Raw genomic sequence first — 22,128 nt, forward strand, 5'->3', positions numbered from 1 at the left:
GCACTGTACCAGCTACTAAGAAATTAGCTCTATCCCAGTGAAAACAAGGACAGTTATGTATAATGTTTTTTTCAAAGTAGTTTCTATATAAAGCCTTTGTTGTGATTTTTGATGCCTTGAATTAGTCATAAAATTGCTAAATTGAGTCATTAGGCTAGTGAGTGTCCAAGACATAAAGTGGTGCTTCCAGACTGTCTTCAGGACAGTGTATGTGGGTGTGCTGTGTTTGTTTCACCAGCACTTGTGTGAGCTGAGCAGAAACAGAGTGAAATGGTGGAGCACAGATATGTCTACGAGGCTGATGTAAAGCTGCACATGAAAAAATGGTCACAGCTCTTCCTGCCTTGGGTAGGTTGCACGTGAGAGAGCTAAAATTACAGAAGTACTTTAGAATTCAAAAATCTGCTATTTAACATAGGGTTGTAGAACTTTCAGGAATATGTTGCCTGGTCTCAGTGATAACTTAAACCTCTTCCCTTTTCCTGTCCTGTAAGTAGCTATACTTTGGCTAAATCTTCTTCTTGCTCTTTATATCAGTGGCAAGAATCGTGTATGGTTGTACCTTTAGAAGTCTTTGAAGAATTCTCTGTCCAAAGTCCCCAGTAAGGGATTTTGATACTTCACAAAACTTTGGAGTTTTAAATTTTTAAAAAATTTACCCCTAAGAAAAACCAGTTAATTGGTTCTGGTAACAACACTTCTGTACAGAGACTTGTGCAGGTTTGAGTAAGTAATTTGATGGGTTTACACTGTGTTTGTTTTGGGAGTTCTTTCAGGTGCATGTTTCTGTAACTCCATTAAATACCTGTTGTCCAGCTAGTATGTATTTTTCTTACTGCTATTAGTTAAGTTTAGAGAAAGTTTCGACGAAGGAGACGAGGTTGCTGTATATGACAACTGGAGTTCTTCTTCAGAGAATAGTTTCTGCCCGGAGCCTCACTCAGTTCACACATATTTTCATTGATGAAGTAAGTTGTTGGAAGTAAGTTTAATTTTCATATTAAGAAAGCCTTCTCTTTTGTCTCTTACCATGCAAGAAAAGAGAAATGCAGACATTTTCTTTTAAAGATGTCTTATATAAGTTGTCTAAGGTAACTGAAATAGGCTTGTCAGCGTTCCTTTGAGAAACAAATTTAGAACTGAGGGTGGGGGGAGGGTTTTTGGGAGTGCTTAACTCTTGATACAGGTGCCTTGAAATGTTTTTTGAAATCCATCTTGTGGAATTCAGGAACCTGTCCAGCTAGGCCTGTCGGGGGGAGGCAGCTAGTTTTCACTTACTTGGATATTACAAAGTCTGTTCTTCAGGTGTGTCCTGAAAAATATCTCTGTGAAAGTTCTGTCTCCTGGCTGTAGGTACAGTTCACTCATGTGGATTTCATTATTGTTGCTGTCACTTCACTAAAAAGCTAAAGAAAATACGCTTGTAATTTGTGTATTTTTACATAGGTATATACTTACTTTATGTGGGAAGCACTATTTGACTGTTAATCATATTCAGATGTGAACTTTTGTGGTCACAAATCAGGAATGTAAATCACATGTAAGATGTGTGACATCTTGGGATGTAGTGATACTGAAGCGGACTTACGGGTTTGGGATTTTTGGGGGGAAGGCTTTGGAGGGGGGCTGGTTGGTTTGGGTTGGTTTTGGTTGTTTTTTGGGGTTTTTGTGTTTTGTTTTAGCTTGTATTTTTTTATAAATGCTGTTTTTCATTTTTATCTTATTACTGGTATTGTAGCTGAGAGCTACTTTAATTCTTGGATATTTGAGGATCAGGGAGATAGTACTTAGTATACCATTAGACTATTACAGTAACAAGACTGTCATGACTGCACTTGAAATAGTACATTGGAAATCTGGAAAAGATTAGGCAAGTAGTTACATTTTTGTATGAAGAAATTTAGTACTTCATTTAAACAGACAGAAGAGCAAAAAAACCTCAAAGCCTGAAGAATCATATCAGTGGTCTTGGAAAAGATTTGAGCACTCCAGTGTATTAGCAGAGTGTTGGAAACCTTAATGTTTCCTTTAATAAGGAAATGCAGGTTAAATGTAGATTCAAAAGTTGAACCATAGAAGGTGTATACACAGAGAGCATTATTAATCCTTTAGTTTTAAAATGTATTAATTACATGCAAAAATTAATGAGTGAGGTTTTCTGGCCCCTTACATAGGAGAATGGGTTTATGCAGAGGTTTTTAAAACTTTGTTTTCTTGGGTGCTGTAATTTGAACTGATGCTATTGGCTTGTACCACTTGTTTCAGCAGCATTAATTTGTGAAGACTGAATGTGGCTTCTGCTTCCCCAGCCAGAATTCTAGTCCCTCCTGTTGCCATATGCCTGCTTTTCCCCCACACCTACTACAGAGATTCTGATCTTGCGCCCACAGTCACTGTTTTTAACAATTGAATGTTCTCCATGACAGAATTGGAGGTCTCATCCCTCTTAGAGTACTGCAGACATTTAGGAGCATACTTAAAGAAACTAGGACCAAAAATCTTGACATCTTACAATGAGACCTTACTGGCAGCCTGAAAACTACCTTAGCTAAGTTTGGTTTTGTAATGGGACAGTATTGAGTATAAATCTTATCTTTATATTATGTTAGAAATGGCTAATTAGCTTGCAGGAGATGAATATTGACTTGGGAAGGCTGAACTCCAGAAAAAGCTGCTGCACTTAAAATATTTAAACTGTAATTTAAGAAAGGGTTATGGTCATCATGGGTAATGTTGGGAAGAAGTGTTTGCTGAACTGTAAGGAGCAGTCAGAAGGCTGAGGTGCTAGGATCTATAAAGAATTGGGTGTAAATTAATGTTTTAGAAAGCAGTTGTGTATTTGGATCATAGCTGGCAGCCATTGGGAATGAGGCACATCTATTCGATTTGCTTAGTTTTCAGACAAACCAAAACAGTCCCTGGATCATTTGGGATCTTACCAGTACAGTTGATTTACCCAGCATCAGTATCATAGACTTAATCTGTCACTATCAGCTCTAGTAGAACCAGTGGCTAGAGCTCAGGATTGATTTTCTAGTCATTATTCTAGATTTTCATAAATTAATAGTGACATGATTTTCACAAAGGGTGCTGTAGCCATCTGAAGACTGTTCTTGGGATTTCAAGGTGTTATTAACATGCCTAGGCTCAAAAGCTGTGCTTTCTTTGATGAAAACATACTGTTATTCCAAGTTAGTAAAATAAAGCATAAAATTGAGTAGAAAAGTAAGAGATTATCCACAATTTAATTTTCATTAATTCATCCTCCTCTTTTTGACAATGTCTTTCCAGGTGCATGAACGTACAGAAGAAATTGATTTCTTGCTCTTGGTGACTCGTAAACTGTTGTGTACAAACTCACAGTCTGTAAAGGTGGGTTCAGACTGAATTCTTGCAAGAAAATTTTTGCATGTCTTTTATCTATGAGAGTCCTATTTCTAAAGAATTTGCAACCAATTACTCTGTTATTACTTTTTACTAAAATATTATTTAGTTTGCCACTCCTCATAAGTAAGCAAGCTAAGGGGCATTCTTTTCCTGGCTGCTGTAATGTGTTCTGAGAGACTTCTTTTTTTTCCCCTCATGTTAAAATGCATTAGTTTCTAAAGCCTGCTTAAGGCTAAAAACTGCACGATGGATATTTGACTAGAATTACATATTGGGTATTGAGGGCAGTGCTTATCCTTGGTTAAAATGGTAGCATTAACTCTTGGAAATAAGTGAGCCTTTTTGTTCAAGTGGGACAACATATTTGAAGAAATAGCAGAAGATACAAAATGCTGTACTGCAACTTCTGGGTAGAACTGGTAGTAAAACATGGCTGAGGTTTTTCTCTGCATGTTAGGCAATTCTGCTTTGTACTAAAGCAAAGTTTGCAGACATTTAGCATGGCGTGTTTAGTCTTTGGGGTCCCAAAGTAATGAACTCTTGAAATGTAAGAAACTAAATATAAGTGATGGAGTTAGCTGCACAGAAAGATACTGAGTTAGCCTATTTGAGACTGCAGATATTTTGTGAGACTACATGTCTCTTCAGTGCTTCAGTTGTTTAATGTAAATTTTTCTGTTCAAAATAGAGTCTAGGTTGGGTGGTTTTGTTGCCATTGGAAGGGAATATGGGTTTCAATGTGCAGTCCATCCCATTGATCCAAACTCGGTCTTTAGATCTTCCAAACATGCTGTCACTGAAAGTGTCCTTTCATTTGGAGTAGGGCATGGCATAGGGCTGTGCACTTCACATCTTTCACTTTTTATCCCTTTTCATGCTGATTTAGATTTTAGAGAAAACTCTTGTCTTTAAATTCAGAGACAGTAATGTGAAACTATTCAGCCTTTTTTAGCACTTGGCTCTGCCTACTGAGAAGAGCAATAATTTGATCAAACTGAGTTGGTGAGAAGTTTGCCCTTGATGCTGATTATCCGGTTGGTTTCAGTGGCAGGGATCCCTACAGGCCCTGTCATCTTTTCTGTTAGAAAACATTTTTCCATTTGAGGTTCCTGAAAAGTTTTTCATTTTCCTCTATAGTTCCGTTTCAGTCTCAAAATTGTCACTGAAAAATTTTATTCTCTTTATATTATTCTCTGCAGTCGTTTCTGCAGATGACAGTTTTTTAATATCCTACAAACCTGAGAGAGGCCTGTATTTGAGAGAGTTGGGGGGATGTCCCTTCGAGTTTTCTTTATGTCGAAGAAGGGTGAACTCTTGATCTCACTTGCGGGCCCTTAGCAGAGTGAAATGGGCTATTCAGTTTGAATTTATATACTAAGCCCAGTGTCTCCTACTTCATGCCTTTTCTGCAGAGAAAGGGAGCTTTGATCTGGCAAATTCATTTAGAAAATGTAAGGTTATCCAATCCTCTCTGGATTCATGAAACAAAAGAGTATAAGGATCCCTATTTAAGAGAGGAAACAAAGCATTTTTAACTGAGGGTGGTGTGAAATACATGTGAGCTGTTGGTTCCTGGTTTGAATGTTGCAGACCTCAGAAGTCGCAGGTAATTCAACATTACATCAACTAACAGGAGTTAGTTGAGTGATTCTGATGTACTGAGGACAAGATCTACCTGCTGAACTATCTAAACTATTAAACTATGCTGGATTTTCTGGCAGATGGCTGCTGCAGATTATTGTTTTTAGATCACAGAGCAGACACTGGATTGTTCTGAGGTTGATCTGACTGGGATAGGGTTGTTGAAAGAGAACCTCTTAAAGAGTCTCTCTATTGGGTCAGACCAAATAGTGTAGTTTCCATAGTGACTAGTAACAGTTTTTGGTATCATCTAGTGGGTCTTTGGACATAGCCATGCTGTACAAGTGGTTTTGGACTGCTTGATCTTGAACTGTCTTCTTTGATTACCCTCTGTTCTGATGTGTTCATGTGCCCTGTTGGTGGTATGTGCTTGTTAAATTTCTGCTTTAGGAGTAAATAAAACTCTTGGTTCAGTTATGTGATCCTTCAGGCACTCTGTTAAGAATCTGTCATTTCTTTCTACTTTGGAAGGATTCCATGCAGATTAGAGTCGAGATTACAAAGATTGTCTGGAAGAAGGGGTAGGGGTTTTCCTTGCTTGTAACTGCATATTTAGATTGGATTTTGTTTTGATAGCCTTTGTGGGAGGTTACATTTAGCCCATTAGACTGACAGAGGTGAGCCACTATCTGTTGAGCCATGAGGCAGTCCATGCTGTAGCGGGACAGGTTTCATATATTTGCAGAATTACATCCTTTCAAATTTCTCCTTTCAGGATCATGTTAGAAAACTTCATGGTTTAGCCTGCCCTCTCCATGTGTTACTTGTGCTTTACATGTGCTTTGGAGCTGAGCACAGTGGTACAATGCCCACTTCATTAGTTTGCCTTCCTGGCATTTTGTAAGGGGGATGGTCCTGTGTTTTATGGCATTTCTGGTTTGGGTGGTGATATCTTTATCAAGATTACTGTATGTTTTTGGTTGAACTTTAACCATGTTGCCTGCCCTAGGCATCTAGCCTGAGCCATTCTCTTACAGGTGCTTACCTTTCTCCACGTGCTAGCTAGGGTACATTAAGCCTTTAGTTTGATTATCTTCAATATACTTAGGTCACATACCTGTAGTAACCAGAATTAGACCATTTTGCATGAAGAGGAAGTGGAGATTCCCCATGTAGCAGGATGATTTGTGTTAAAATTAATGCTTTACATTTGCTGTTCATTTTTTTTTTTAACAGATAATATTGATGTCTGCTTCCATCAACTCTAAAGAATTAGCTGATTACTTTGCACTTCCAGTTCATAATGGTCTGAATCCAGTCTGTGTATTTAAGGTGGAAGGCAGACCTTTTGCAGTTGAAGAATATTATCTTGATGACTTTAAGGAAAATTTTGATTTCCAGGTATTGTAAATACAACTTCATTTCTTTGGACGTAATAAGAAATTGGAACAGTCAATTGACAAGTGTAATAAAATGACATATAACCACTTTTATATTGCAATTCTAGGTAAGAATTAATAGATGAGGATGAAACAGGAGTCTTCTTACGAGCAAACTAGTTCCCTTCACGTAACAGAAATGTTTCAATAGTATGAGGCGTTTTGTTTGATAGTTTGCATTCAAGATGAACGATGTTAAAGTGTGTGCAGAAAGTAACATAAAAAGACTTACGGATCTCTTTGAATATAGCGGACAAAATCGGGAATATTTCCTGGGTTGGTTCATGTTTATTATGTAAAAAGGCAGAAAGTGGTGTGAAATGAAGAGAAAACAAGCATTTATGATTAGAACTTTGATGTTATCAAGTTGGCTTCTCTATCAGCTAAGGCTCTCCTGTTTTTCTTTCTTCTTTATTTTTTTTTAGTAGAGCCAGAGATATTATACAGTAGTTTTGAACCTATTTCTGTTGTAACCATGTAGGCCACCGTGGCAAATGTGTAATGAAAACGTGTTAGAATAACAGATACCTCTCAGTTCCCTGGTGTGCTGTGCTGGAGTACTGCTTCTCTGATGCCTGAGGAGGGGGGTAGATACTGGCTGAAGATGTGTTTGCTTTATCAATCTTTAGCTTATAAGCTGCACCGAATGTATTTTGTATATTTCTGTTTGTAGGGCTCCTGACATTATAGCAAGTATTTATGTAGACATCAGATAATAAAGGAATGAATGTAAATATGAGTTAATCTGTTTTCTGTGGTTTTATAATAGGAGTTTGTTTTACATTTGAAAAACAGCTGTGTAGGAATTCACTTGAGTGAACTCTTTCAGTATTATGGTTCAAGGCAAAATAAACAGGTTAAAGCAGAGTAGAACAAATGCACTCAGGCCTGTATTATGATACCCAGTCTAAAAATAACTGGGACGTGAGTGTAATTATTGGTCAATTTTGATAATTCATAACACTATTAGAATGTTATTACAATGAAGAAGATGAGGTATGCACTTAAAAAGCAGCAGTGGGTGAAAACACTGTTATTATTTAGCTTTCATCCATCAATTCTGCAGAAAATAAAATAGCAAAATAAAATAGGTAGTTTGAGAAACCCAGAAGAAAATAATTGCTTCTGCTGTACACAGCACAGGCACTGGTTATGCCTCAACACAGGCAAGCTGAAATAAAAGGCTGTTAACTGTTGAAGTTTTAATGCAAACAAAAAAAATAAACTCAATGCTTATGGCAGTTGGCCCATCAGTATTTTTACATTAGTATGGCAGCACAGACAGATAATATGGAAGAGATTATGTAATACATAGGATTTTGTAAAAGATTTTTGATGATCACAACAAAAAGATGACCAGGAAATTGAGTAAGAAGCTTAGTTCAGTCAAGTTGGATTTGTCATAGCTGCATTTGGAGCTGAATGTCAACTTGCACACCTTTCACCTCAGAGACCATGAACAAAGGAACTGCTTTCAATACTTAGGCCTTTTTATATGTTTTATTTTCTCTGTGGTTTTTATTCAAAGTTTTCATCTGATGCTTTATCTTGTGTTGTCCTATCTATAGCCATTCTGTTTCTGAGCAGGATGGGGAGAGTATGTTTGTCCAAGATGTTTCTTGTGCCTTAGGGCAACAATAGAAGCACATAAGTGCACTTGATTTTCTTTTTTTAATATATATTAAAAAAGGACGAAATTGAATTCTAAAGCACTGATTCTTAGTCTTGGTCTTGTTTCTTATGGTGCTGTGTGTGAAGATTATCTCTAAATGCTTGTTACAATTAAAAAATTAAAATGTGGAAGGTCTAAGATGATTTGTATAACATCCTAATAAAATGAAAGTGGAATGTGAATGTTAAGACAGTTAATGAGTTAACGCTGCCATATGGAGGCAGGGGCACATCTTTCATCATGCTAAAATCTAAATCAGTTAGATAACTGCCTGAGGTACAGGCTTCAGACTTTAGTTCTTGATGTTTTATTTTCACCTTTAAAAGCCTGTAAAATTTACATAAAAGAACACAGCAGTTAAAAGTAAATGCAGTCTTTGGTCTTTAGATAAGCAGAATTTTTCTAAGTTTCCTTTCGATTTTAAAATTAATAACTATAAAACCAGATTACATAAATCTTAAACTCATTTATTAAAGCATCTCAGTCAAAATCAGTTAAGTCCTTTTTAACTGTCTCTGGGCTATGAGGTGTTCACCTTTGTCCCTTTTCAAAAAATCTTAAAATAATTTGATGTTACTTTATAAGTGTAGAATCCTTTTGTGAATCCTGCAGATCTCTTGGCTTTAATACATCACTCATTTCTGCATGGGATAATGTTTTAAAACTGTGCTTGAAAATAAAAATTTTGGAGGTTCATTTTGACTTGAATAATTTGTCAATTCATTGATGCCATTGTGATTTGGAAGATGAATAGAAGTGCCAGTCATTATTTTTTCTTCTGTATGCCTGTTTGCAGTAAACCCTCTGCTGTGGCTAGACAGATATCTAGCTGAATCAAAGATAAAGCTTTCTACTTGAATTACTTCATTTGTAGGAAAGAATACAAATAAGAGGGGAAGAAGGGAGAAACATTTTTCAGTGTAGCACTGGCTTAATCTTGCCCAGATGCTGGGTCATTTATAGTTGTGCTGTTTAATTTGTGAGTGTTGGCTTACAAAAAGTAGTTTATTTTTCTTTTGGCGTAATAGACTTTGTAAGCACGTTGTTCTGGATGTTTAACAGAATTGTGGTTCTGTCCTACCGGCAACCTCTAAACCCCAAGAATCATTGAAACACAGGTTTAATGAAAAATGCATGAAGGCTCTGTCTATAGGCAATTTTAAAGCTACTTGTGTAAATGCTTGCCTGTTGTTCTGGATGGTGTTGGAGATATGAAATGCAAATTTAAAAAGTGAAGCAAAGTGCAAAAATGCAAGCCATTTTTGGCTTGCAAGGGTGAAAACTCCTTCATATCCATAGAACTGGAGTCAGTCCTGATGGAAGGTTGTGAGCTGCTGTCAAAAGCTGTTCTGATTATGTTATATTACTTCAGTCAGGTTTGACTGGGCTTTTGGATTTGCTGTTTGTCACATTGTTACCTTTTATTAGGAGTGATGTGGAAGCCTTGTCGTGTTAAAGAATACTAAAGGTACAATCAGTAGCAAAATTGAAAAGACAAATTGGACAGTTATTTAAGCAGGAATAATATAAACCAAAAAAATCTTATGTTCAAGCAGCCCAGAAGAGGTAACTTTCTTAGATTTTTCACATATATTGGGGCAAAAATAACTGTGAAGAAAACAATCAAGTATTTTTGAGGTTTCTCATGGGCTAATGAAACTGAGAACTGAGGTTGCAGTAGCAAATGCTGATCTGAATCAGTGTTGCCAGACTGGTGCTAGGAGCAGTGCTTTTGTGATTGTTACAAGCTCCTTTACAAAGGGAAACCGGTAGAAGAGTAACTGATTTCATTTTAATAGTTTAGATAGTTCAGTTGTCTGTGATTTTAGCTCTCTGAAACACTTGGTCCAGTAAAGAGTTTGCACTACAATGAGGAGAAGCTCTGAGAATGAAAGGCGAGCAATGATTAAAAGCCATTTTGCCTACCAGGGGAATTGTGTAATACTGTAGACCTTTTTCAAAGCAGGTCTAGTTTATTAAGAGTTTTATTTTAAAAGTGGAAAGTGATTAAGTTACTGTCTTTGCTCTGAATACTTGATAGTTTGTGTTCTTAAATGCTAAAGCCTTGAGTTTGTACAGAATGCAAGGAAACAGTGTAGACAGAATCATCATGGTTCTGTTGAGCACAACAGAAGAGTAATTCTTTGACAGGGTATGACCAAAACCACAACACCCATTAAGTGGAAAAACAATTTAAATAAGAAAGAGGTATATGATTTGTGTGTGGGCAGGTAGAGAGATCTGTGTAATAGTAGCTGTGAGAAGCGCTGCAATGTCCTTGTCCCCATTCCTCCTTGTCATCCTGTTCCCACTGGTTGTGATCAGTCCCATGTGCTTGACACTTCAGGATAAGGAGTATGTCCTGCAAAGAGGTGGAGGGTGGCTTAGTCCTTAAGTAGATAAATATCGGAAGTATTTCTTTAGCGTTAAAATGATAGGATGCTCGAAGAAAGATGTCTATTTAGAAGGTAATGAGTGTATCAGATGAAGTTACTTCTTTGTACAAGCTTCTGTACTGGATCAATTTTAATTGCAAGCACTTGACAAATTGAAATACATATGTGAACTTCAGTCTTTTAGCCTGTTACACTAAGTTAACCTCATTACCTTCTCCACACAGCTTCATCCTCAGAGCATTGAGGAACCAGTGATAGAACAGAAAATGTATCAAGTCGCAGTGTCTCTGATTCAGTCATTTGATGAGTTAGAAAAGAGGAACAATAGGTAAGATATAGTGCAAGATCTGGAATCAGTGGCTCTGGGGAAAATGAGAAGCTAATTAAGCAACAGCAGCAGCCCATGATTATTAGTGGAAACTTAATTTTACTTGCATCTCTGCCTTTATTTTATATATTTGTTTGATTTGTACCCTCTGTTCTTAAAGTGCACTTCATGCCCTGAAGTGTGAGTGACTATTGAAGGCAGCCATGTCATATAGAAACTATATTCTTTCTGTAGACCAGAGCTGAGGAGTATTTATGTCAAGAATGAAACCAGAGCTACTATTTTATATTATAACCTAAAACATACATTATTTCATGGAAAAAAAGCATAAAAACTAGGCATTAGTTTTCAGTGGCTGTTTAATGCCTTAATGTAATTTGAAATAAGAAAATACTGGATTTTGCTGCTCTGTGTTTTGTAAATTGATGTTTAGTATCTGAAAATGTAATAAAGTTGCTTCTACAACTTCTGTCTAACAGTGAGTGTGTATTAAAAGTAACCTAATTATGACTAACTCCATTGCAAAATGAGAATGTTTCTTTTTGTCATAGTTTTGAAGAAAAAAACTAAACCTAATGCTCTGGTTCCAGTGTTTATATACTGAGTTTTTCAGAAGGCATAGTTGCAAATAATGGTTGAAAATTCACTTCTTTAGGAGGTTTAAATAATGCATGTTACAAAACATGCGCACTTCTGCTTGTTCTTCCAGAATGAAATAACTTGGGGTAATGAAGCAGACTGAGATTGTAAAACTAATGAAGCTGTGTTTTCCTGTTAGGGAGAAGAACTTCAGTGGCACATTAGAACGTGGCAGCGTGCTTGTGTTTTTACCAGGTGGGTATTTGTCTTAATAACTTTTTTTTTGGTGTCTGTCATCTAATGAGCTTTCTTCTGGCACTTCTTCCAGGGATTTATTAAACACATACTTAAATGAGGTTCATCGGTCTCTTTGGGTGTTTTTTTCTTGGAAACTTGTTTAATTGTGGCAGTAATTGCAAAAGTTGTGAGTCAAAAATCAAGTTTTTATGTATTTTTAAAATAATGAAGTTAATTCTGTAGTTAATATGTAGAAATGCAATTGCTCAGTTTTTTATTGCAATTATTTGTTATTGTAGGAAGTTCCTAGGATTCTTTTAGAGATGTTTCCTTATCTGCATATAGTGTTGTCTTTATTTAGATCGTTATTGTAAAAGTTCAGATTCACTTTTTTCTTTCCATGTACCTTGGTTGGTGTAGTTTGCATGCTCATAATCACACATGATGACATAGCAATTAATGATCAAAAAGCTGGCTATACGTAGTTAGAGTCTTCTGTAAAGAATAAAACCTAAGTTGTCTTGCATAAAAATTATTGTAGGCTTTTGTTTTGACTGTCATTCTTATTTGAACCTGTTAGCTGGATTTTAGAGGCAGTGTAACTAGCCTGCAGAGTACTTTTCCTGAACATCACAAATCTGTTACCTGGTGGTTTCAGGTATTCTTTTACTTCATGAGCTGAAAATTTGTTAGTTGAAAACTTTGAAAAGACTTGGTTATGTTCAGAGTCACCTTGAATTCCAGAGCAGCTATTTCCTTGGACACAGCGAAGTCTGTCCCTACCAGGACTTTCTTACTCTGTAAAATGCTTATGGATGTCATTTCTCTGCTGTGTTGAGCTCAGGAATAGGCATGCCAGGGCTAGGGCTGGAAGTACAGCACACCAGCTCAAAGATACACTGCACTTGCAGAGCAGCTTCCAGTGGCGAGTGTTCCCCATCAGCTAAAAAGTATTAGAGCTGCCTTTCCTGGAATCACCTTCTCTATAAAATTAGTGGGTAGAAGGAATTATTTCATTGTGTCAGTGTAAGGCCCATTCTAGTTTGTGATTAACAGTGTAGGGAGACCATCTCTGTTGCCTCTGGCCTCTGGTATTGGTGTTTGTCTGGTGTGTTTTCAGAATTCCTGAGGCCCTCTGGGGCTTCATTTCAGTCTGAAATTGCTCTTTAGCACTTTCAAATCCTAGGTCTTTATCTTTCACTTTGAGGTGTTTTGGTTTGGGTTGTTTGTGGTTTTTGTTTGTTTGTTTTTTGTTTACTGTGCTGCTATCCCTGATGGTTTATAACTGCAAGTGATATACTGATTTTTATTTTGTTAAAATACATTTGGTAAATTTGTGGAAACCTGTGCAGGTAGTGCTTTCTGAATGAGCTGGTACACTCAAGTTTGTGTTTTATTTGCTCAGTGTTTGACCTTGTGTGGTTTTAAACTGGATATTCAAGACTGATCCTGAACACAGAGTTAGCAAATACTCCTTGAAGTTTTCCTCAAAAATGTTTTTATACAGTACTGGGGAAAAGGGGAGGAGAGCCCTCAGTTTACAAGACGGCAGCTGAGACAGAGCTTTGGGTTATTTTTACACATTTAACATCCACATTTAGGATGTTGATTTGAGATGCTTAGATTTTTTGAGGGCTAAGGATTACATAGCATTTTGAACATTAAAAATAACACTTCCACAGACTTGTCAAGTTAAGTGTGCAGCAGCAGCCAGAAAGAGCAGTACTCTGCTGAGGATGCTGTTAAGTGATTTTTGCCCACTGTCTTTGAGGAACTCAGTGATGGGGCAGAATCTGCTTCCAGAAGGAGCTGCAGCTGTCTGAAGCAGGATGCCATGTTTTCCCTTGTAATTGCCTGTCTTATTCACTGATTATTTTTTTTGTAATGCTGCTAAGTCTTATTCTTTATAGTTCAGTATTCAACTCTCCTTTTTTCCCAGAGCTTGTCTCTCTGTAGGTAACAGGTGGTAGAAAGTGCTATGTTACACTGTAATTTTCTTAACATACATCTTCATAGGCATGAATATGTTCCAAGTGATCTAATTTTCTGTTGTACTTGTGTTGACCTCTTTTTATCTGTTCCATATTTTCTTCTGCACTTCTCCATGCCCTGCTCTCCTTATTGTCCTTGTATGTTTGCCAGACAAACTTTGTTACTAGTTCCTGTTTCATTCCAGACCTTTGTTTCCTATTGGGATCCTTGTGTTCTGTAGGTGTCATGGTCAGTCAACTCTTGTCGTTTTAAAAACTGGTCAGCAGATACTGCCTGCTGTGTCTAGTCAGTAATTACTAGGCTGATTAATAATTACTGTTAACAGTGATGATGCACAGTCTGCTCTGCGAAACATGAATCAAACTTCTTTTAGTTGTGTTTAATCATAAAAATAACCTCCAGGAAAGTCTGGGGTTGAACAGATTTTTGAAAATGGGGCTTTTGGAATTGAAGTCTCAATAAGAAGTAAACTAAGCTGCTCAGAAAGGTTTGTGTCTGTGGAGGTATTCAGGAAGATAGAAAAATCCCTTTGGCATAAGATTTCCTCTGGCAGATGAGAAATGCATGCCCCAGAAAATGGGCACTGGAATGGCCAAAGGTGAGATGGCTAAGACAGAAATAGCTTTTTTTTTTTTTTTACCTTGGCCCTGCTCTTTGAAAGAACTTGTTTTGGTGGAAATACCCAATTTTAGCCTAAAGCAGACATTCTCAGCATGTGGTGAGCACTGTCAGTTGTGAGAAACTGAAACAAGGGGTAATAATGGGATATTGTCAAATGGCCTTTAAATCTGGTGTTGCACTTTGACTTTATTAAGTGTGAAATTAATGCCAAATGGTTCTTGAAAAATTGACTCACTGGGTTTCAGTGACTTACTACATTTGCTGTTTAACTATTCTACCATTTTATTATGTGGTGTAAAAGAGGTAATAATGACAAGCAATTTATAATTGAAATAGATGATTTAGAATTGTTCCTGATGACTAAAATGAAAAATAAACTCATGATTACTTTTTCCCTAGGTTTAGGTGAAATAAGATACATGCACTCGTGCCTCTCACAGAAGTATAAAAGGTAAGTTAGACGAAATTGGTTTCAGTTCAGTTAAATCTGAACATGAGTCTTTCAGCTGTATGAGTTCTAAGTACATAGTAAGGTTTAGCACAGAAGTGTAATCAACTTCAGTATTCTTGCATCAGTAAATATTTCACTAATGTATTTTCTTTAGGTGGCAAGTGTACCCATTTCACGCATGTGCAACGTTGGAGGAACAAAGTAAAGTATTTTCAGCTACAGTTCCTGGCTACAGAAAAGTAAATATTTTAAAACCATTCCTTTTTTAAAGTATGTGAAACCTTTGCTAGAGTAGTAATAGCAAATAGTAATGTGTTTAAGTAATATTAGCTGTTCTAGCTCAAACCATTTTGTGAGGACAAAGCACTTTCGTTTTTCAGTGTGTAAACTGATGGCCTTTCTTACCAAGCTGTCGTTTTAACTGGTATTGAGACCTCAAGAGAAGTGCAGTAACTGGAAGTTACCCTTAAAGTATTGCATGATGCTGTTTTTATCCTTCAGAATGGTTTGAGCATGTTGATTCTTGCACCTGCATGGCAGGGGAGTGCTGCTGGTGGCACTGAATAGCAAAGTAGTCCCCCAGTACGGGAGACTCTGACCCACTTTGTATCCCAGGTTTTGGCTGCTGCCTTGGTTTTCTTCATCTGTCATCACTAAGAGGGTATTGCTGCTAATAGTGTGATGTTTTCGGATGGAAAAAGCACCAGGAAATATTTCCATGCTTCCTTGATACTGTCCTATGCTATACTACTTTATTTTGCTTTTTTTGAGCTCAGAACAAGAAAACACAAGGTTTTTTGTACTGTATTGCCTTGTGTGGTATTGCTTTTTTTAATATGCAGAGCAGAAATGCTGTGTTGCCATTATATTTATATTTCTCATAGCAAATTGGATTTTTCATGTAGAAACATTAATGTGAGTAATTTTTTATTTATGCATTCATTGCTTATTTTTTGCTTCAAAACTCAGGTTATTTTAGCTACCAACATAGCTGAGAGCTCTGTAACAGTTCCTGATGTTAAGTATGGTAAGTTGTCTACCTCTTGTGATTCTGTATACACTGTATTTGTAATATTTTCCATACATGTGCTAGGTTTAGTCTCCATGATGCGTCACTGTTGAAAGCACTGCTGTTGGAGTGTTGAATTCTTTCTTTCACAATGGAGAAATCTGAATATATGAACAAACACAACTACTGAGTGGGAGGTTGGTTTAAATCTTCACTAAGGGGTAATTTTAAATGCAGTAACAAGCAGAGCCAGACCTGATGTCACAAATTAAGCTTTTTAATCACATTCTGACTATGTTTTGAAATAATTGCATCAGTTTAAGCAAATTTTGATAGAGTTTCTAAATGCAGAAATGATTGCCTTTTAATGATTGTCATCTACAATGATTTATTATATTTATGATAAAATCTATTAGCACTTTGATTAGTGTTCAGATATCCTGGGTCTGCTTGTTTATAAATCTGATGTTCTCTTTATTGCTATCCAAGTTATTCAGACTTTACTTTTCTGATAATACAGATTATTCCTGTGTATTTCTTTCCAGTGCCATGAGGAATTTTTTTTTTTTCTTCCTTGCAGTGATAGATTTCTGCTTAACTAAAATTTTGTTTTGTGATAAGGAAACTAATTACCAAAGTTTGAGGCTTTGCTGGGCATCTAAAACAAACTGTAATCAAAGAAAAGGTAAGATTACAATAGGTAATGCAAAGGAATTTTAGAAGCTGACCTTCAAGAAAAATTCTTTGTTGCTTTTTATTGTATTAATAGTAAAAAGAACAGATTATTTTGGCCATTAATACTTGATAAGTCTTCACCATGTCAGGATATAAAAATGTGGTTAAACAACTATGAGTGAATTTTTTTTTTTCTCAAGTATATTTTCATAGGCATGTTTTGTATTTTATTGAAAAGTATAAAAAATTTGCAGACCATGGATTCTTTGTTATTTAATAGCAATTTTTTGGTCACGGGCCACTTTAAAAAGGAGAGGTCAGTACTTCTAGGTATTTATTAACTGCTTGTGAGTTTCAGCAGTAAAAAAAACTTTCATGTGTATATGTCACTCTTAAATGAGTTGAAATATCCACAGCAGTGTTTCTAGTTTACACTAGTGTTCACAGCACAAGGATAAATAAGATTTCCTATTGGCTTTTTGAGTAAGACAGTCTGCTTAAATATCAAAATCTTTTTAGCTTCAGTCAAAAATAGTACTAAATAAATTAATAGCAGTGACATCTTCAGATATAAAAGTACTGTTATTATAAGTATTATGAAGTCTTCACAGTTACAGCCAGGTGCCCACCAAACTGCTCTATCACTCCCCTCTCCTCAAACTAGACAGGGGGAGAACAATGGTAGCAGAAGGCTCAAGGTTTGAGATGAAGACAGGGAGATCACTAAGCAACTACCATCACAGGCAAAACAGACTCCGCTTGGGGAAATAAGTTTAATTTTATTACCAAACAAACCAGTCGGGGGTAATGAGAAATAAAGCCAAGTCTTAAACACCTTCCCCCCACTCATTCCCAGGCTTGGATTCACTCCCAGTTTCTCTACCTCCTCCTCCCTAGTGGGTACAGGGGGATGGAAAATGGGGATTTTGGCCAGTTATCACACATTCTCTCTGCTGCTGCTTCCTCCTCACACTCTTGCATTGTCAGATATGGGTGAAGTTTCCAGCAGCTTCTCACAGAAGCCACCCCTATAGCCACCCCCTTTGAAGACCTCACTGTGAACCCCAGTATACAGATTTATTTCCGTTTGGTTCAGGGTCAGCATAGGTCACAACAGCCAGCCAATGTACAACCAGTAGAAGTAGCATTTTGTGTAGCAGACTGGGACTTGTTATGTGTGGGACTTTACAATATGGCCTGATTCTCTAGTGGGGTATCCCACAGGGAAGAGTACCCTTTAGTTAGCTGGAGTGAATGGTGTTTGGATTTGTGAAGATAGACTTCTGAATCATTGTGTTTTCTGTAAATAGTAGATCATAAAGATGTTTTGCTGTTTATCATTGTATGTTAAAAGTTGTTTATATTGAAGATTATTTTCTAGCTATTAGAGTCAAATTGGAAATGCCTGTTCAACTGAGAAAAATGGCAGTTGATTTGAGGGCAGTTATGCAAAAGAGGTATTTGAGTGAAATATTTATGTAAGTCTTTTGTTAGTTACTGCTCCTATGAAAGCAAAATGTTTTTGTCCTACCCTTATGTGTCCACTGGGCCTGTCTGCTGCAAGAGAGCAGAACACAGCTCAGCCTGCAGCATCAGCTGTCGTGTGCTGCTCAGCTGCCCAGAGGGTTTGTAGATGGATGGGTTTGGAAAAAACTTGGGCACTTCACAAATTGGTGATTTGTTCTTCTATGTGAAGGTCGTGCTGGACGTGTTTCCAAAGGATATTGTTACAGGCTTGTACACAAGGCCTTCTGGGCAGACTGTATTCCAGAGAAGTCAGAACCTGAGCTGCTGGTAAGGCTTTTGGGTTTAGGGTTAGGTTTTCTGTAATGTATGTAGTCATAGCAGAGAAGCTTTGCTTTACTTTCCCTGAAGACAATTGGAATAGTTACTAATAGCTATAGCAATGACTAGAATTGAACTTGATAACTAATTGACAAAGATCATTCCACATAGTTGCCTTATAGAAGGAGATGCATTATAGCAGTAAAATTGATGTGGAGTAGAAATAAGCAATCTGCTTAAAAGGAAAAAAAACCTAGTTGTACAACAATTCATTTCAGATTTTGCTAAATTGTAAACTTTAATGTATTTTTTAATGTAAAACACTTTGTCACACTTCCCATGGGGGGAAAATAACAATAATCTTGTCTTCCCTTCAGCATTGTCCATTGGGAGCTACAGTCTTAAAATTAAAGAAGCTTGATATAGGGGAACCAAAAGCCTTGCTGGCGACAGCTCTTTCTCCCCCCAGTGTAGGTGACATTGAACGTACAATAGTTCACCTGAAAGAGGTAGGCTTCCTTTTAATGTTGTTAAAATCAAGGTAATAGGAGCATACTGCAGAAGTGGTTTTCTATGTAGTTAAAGTAGTAGTAACCTTAACTGGAACCTCAGATACAAACTCTGTCTAGGTAGTCTTTCACACCTTTGTCTGTTGTTGAGTTACCATCCTCTTGAGCATAATTTCTGTAGTTATACATCTTAAAAAAAGATTATAATTCCATCAGAGAGTAATGATACTATTTGAGGACTAGCATCTGTGGTGAGAAAGAATAGAAAAATAGACAAAAAAACCCCTTGAATTCTGTAAGTGACAATGTTTATGAATAAGTAATAAATCACACTCTTACCCTGTATTATGTATAGAGGTCAGCCTGAAGATACCCTTCTCACCTGTACAAGGAAGATGGTGATTTTGATTTTCATTTATAAAGTTGATAAGGAGTAGAATCTTCATTGCATTAAAATGTTTTCCTTTCCAAAGTGCATAAGAAATAATATTTGCATCATTTGTAGCTTGTTTTTATATCCAGTATATGTATTCGCTTTGGTTTCAAAGGTACCAGGCTTTAAAATTTGTTTGAGTTTTACTTAGTCAGCTTTTACAAGTGAACACATTTTAATTTTCCTAGCTGGGAGCAATTACAACCTGTGTGCAAACAGAAGAAAATCTGCATGATGGTGAGCTGACTTTCTTAGGAACGGTGTTGACACAGTTGCCGGTGGACCTGCATCTTGGAAAATTGATAATCCTTGGGCATGTCTTTGGTTGCTTGGAGGAATGCCTTATTATAGGTAACAAAGAAGGAACATGTGAGATCACTTCTCTAAAACCAAATGATTTGCAGGTTTTCATTTTGATTTGTTTTTGTTGTAGCTGCAGCACTGTCTTCGAGGAATTTTTTTGCAGTACCTTTCAAAAAGCATGTTGATGCATACAGGTAGTACCCCAGATGTTTTATAACTTCCTAACTGCGTTTGAGAGCAGAGGGCAAAGTTGATCACTTAATATAATTTTCTGTGTCATGAGTCTAATTTTCTGTTAAAGTGCCAAGCAGTGCAAAAAGCAGCTTTTCCAGGTAGCTGATACTGGAATGTATTTATTTGGGAACATAAATCACAGAGCTAACTCATCCTTTCCTAAACACAAGGCCTGATTCTTCAGCATTGCCTTTCTCATGTGAACATGTGGCAGTGTCTTATTAAAATGGTTTTTAAAATAGCAAGGACAATGTTTATTATTATCCTGCTCATACAGTGCATCTCCTTCAGCAAGGAGATGTGAATAAGAGCAAATTATTACAGTAAGTGTATTGATCATGTTTATTAAAGACATGGAGGGTGTTAATGATGTAGCATTCTGAGCTGTGTAACACAGGCAGTATTTGAAAAAAAAATTGTTGCTAATACTCTTTGTTTGTATTGACAGGAAAAAAATGTTTTTTGCTGGTAATAGTAGGAGTGACTGTATTGCAATTGTGAATGCATTTAGGGTAAGTCTTTTTTTCCAGCTTAGATTACAGTGAAATCTGATAGACCAAGATGGCAAGTCTCACCTTTGTAGGATCAGTGCATCATTTGTGCTTTGCAGTTGTTAGAAACTTCACACTACTGCTAGCTATTGATTCTTTTGGCAGTCTTTGTCCAACTGTGTGAAGTTCCAGTTGTCTCTACTGTAATAGCCAAAAGTAAAATGCCAGAGATGTGATGATGTTTGTAGATCGTTTTTAACCAAGGGCAGTTTGGACTAGTAAATTGTAGTACAGAATGAGTTTGGTGACCTTTCTCCAGACTTCTTAGCTTTGGCTTTGTGATGTTTTTGTGCAACTGCCGTTTTTTGGTACTCTTGGCTGTTTGGTGGCTCAGTACCATGGACAGGGGTGAATTCCTCCATGTAGAGGCAGAGCTGATACAGCACAGCAAAGGCTTCTGCTAGAGGAACTTGCTGTTCAGATCCCAGCATTTTATATTATGCATGCTCTTGTGTGTTCTGTAATCTTCTGGAGAGTCCAAAATCTTCAGCTGCTGATTTAGCTTGTTTATTTTTTAAAACATGTTGCCCTTCAGCCAAAATGGACTTGTTTTTTTCTACTCTGCTGTCAGCATCTTGTGAAGCACACATGGACATGTATGCCACATGTAACCACTGATTCTCAGGCTCAGAAATAATGTTTTCTGAATTCCCCTTACCATATTTCCTTTGTGTCACCTGGTAATTATCACCTATTCATCTGAAGATATAAACCAGGATGTTGTCCCGGAGAAAAAACATGAACATTCAGACAGAGCTTCCAGTGAAGTATCTCTGTGTGTGAGTGATGTGAAAGCTTTGTTTTGAATGGCTGATAAGATAACAGGTTAAGTTCAGGAAAGTTTATTTCCAAATTGCTTGGTTCAGATCAGATTTCTTCCAGGGTAGCCTCTATGAAGGTAGGGAAATGCAGTCTGGCTGTTCAGCTTTGCTAGTAGTCAATGTCCACAGTAAGCTGGGATATTGTATCATGAGGTGACTTACTGTCAAACTAGAAGAAGTGGATTCTGCAGGCATCCGTCATAAGCTGCTTAATAATGAAGTTATTGTCATTAATATGCTGGGTATTTTAATTTCTCTTCCAGCCGTGTTCTCTGGGAGGCATTTGCATCACAACTTACCTGAATCAGTCAGTTCACTTCCTTTTGTCCTAAAGCAAGGAAGAGAAAAAGGTTTTGAAAGTAATTTGGTTTATTATGGCGTCCAATTAAAGCATCCAAATTGTTCAGTTAATTATGAATGTTTGCATGTGCTTTAACACTCCATCCATTTCCTCTCATAAAGCCAGGTGGACAGCCTGTTAAAAAATTATCTACAGTGTTGATACAAAAAAAAAGTCAATAGTTGAAAATGTCTCATTAATATTTGTAAAAATTACTACTAAAGCTCTATATTTTCTGTCTGAATATGACACCATTTTTTTCTTAGGCATGGCAGGCCTGCAAACAACAAGGAAAGCTGAGACATCCCATGGTTAGTTAAATTTTATTTATCTATTCAAGGTTGGTGACTTCAGTGCTGGAGTATTTTATTTTCATAGTAAATATGAAAAGTAAGGAGCTTTTGCTAGCAATGTTTATTTGTAATAATTACGACTTTTCATACATAAATAAGATAGGCTTTGAGAGAAAATGAGTGTTTGAATCCAGTGCAGAGTTGTTTGAAGACAATCCCTTATGTAGTCCCTTTCACAGATGAATCAACAGTGGCCAGAGGGTTTGAAATCCAACCTAAAAAGTGAAATTGAGCTGTAGTTTAAAGAAATACTTCTAATACGCATAAGTATCTCTGTTTTTTTAAACGCACCAATTTCTGCCCCCTCAGAAAACCCTGAAAGATGGAAGATGTTTATGTGCATCAGTCACAAAAACCAGTAGCATGCACACTATAACTGCCTCCAGTCCTTCTTTTGTGTGTACAAGATAAAACCTTTTTTATTTCCCCTGT

At 36.9% G+C, this 22,128-nt stretch overlaps 1 protein-coding gene across 2 annotated transcripts in view; it reads left to right on the forward strand.

The window, feature by feature from the left end:
- Positions 1-22,128, forward strand: part of TDRD9 (tudor domain containing 9) — a 70,716-nt gene that overhangs the window by 27,227 nt on the left and 21,361 nt on the right. For both annotated transcript variants that reach the window (XM_069018393.1, XM_069018394.1), the window contains exons 5-19: positions 846-968; positions 3,292-3,372; positions 6,205-6,369; positions 10,700-10,803; positions 11,582-11,637; positions 14,632-14,683; positions 14,838-14,922; positions 15,653-15,710; positions 16,273-16,377; positions 18,064-18,161; positions 18,530-18,661; positions 19,283-19,445; positions 19,528-19,591; positions 20,080-20,143; positions 21,610-21,654. In XM_069018393.1, the coding sequence (XP_068874494.1) occupies positions 846-968; positions 3,292-3,372; positions 6,205-6,369; positions 10,700-10,803; positions 11,582-11,637; positions 14,632-14,683; positions 14,838-14,922; positions 15,653-15,710; positions 16,273-16,377; positions 18,064-18,161; positions 18,530-18,661; positions 19,283-19,445; positions 19,528-19,591; positions 20,080-20,143; positions 21,610-21,654 (1,395 nt within the window). The remainder of the gene's footprint in view (positions 1-845; positions 969-3,291; positions 3,373-6,204; positions 6,370-10,699; positions 10,804-11,581; positions 11,638-14,631; positions 14,684-14,837; positions 14,923-15,652; positions 15,711-16,272; positions 16,378-18,063; positions 18,162-18,529; positions 18,662-19,282; positions 19,446-19,527; positions 19,592-20,079; positions 20,144-21,609; positions 21,655-22,128) is intronic.

Source organism: Aphelocoma coerulescens, chromosome 5 (genome assembly GCF_041296385.1).
Source record: "Aphelocoma coerulescens isolate FSJ_1873_10779 chromosome 5, UR_Acoe_1.0, whole genome shotgun sequence".
Lineage (NCBI taxonomy): Eukaryota > Metazoa > Chordata > Aves > Passeriformes > Corvidae > Aphelocoma > Aphelocoma coerulescens.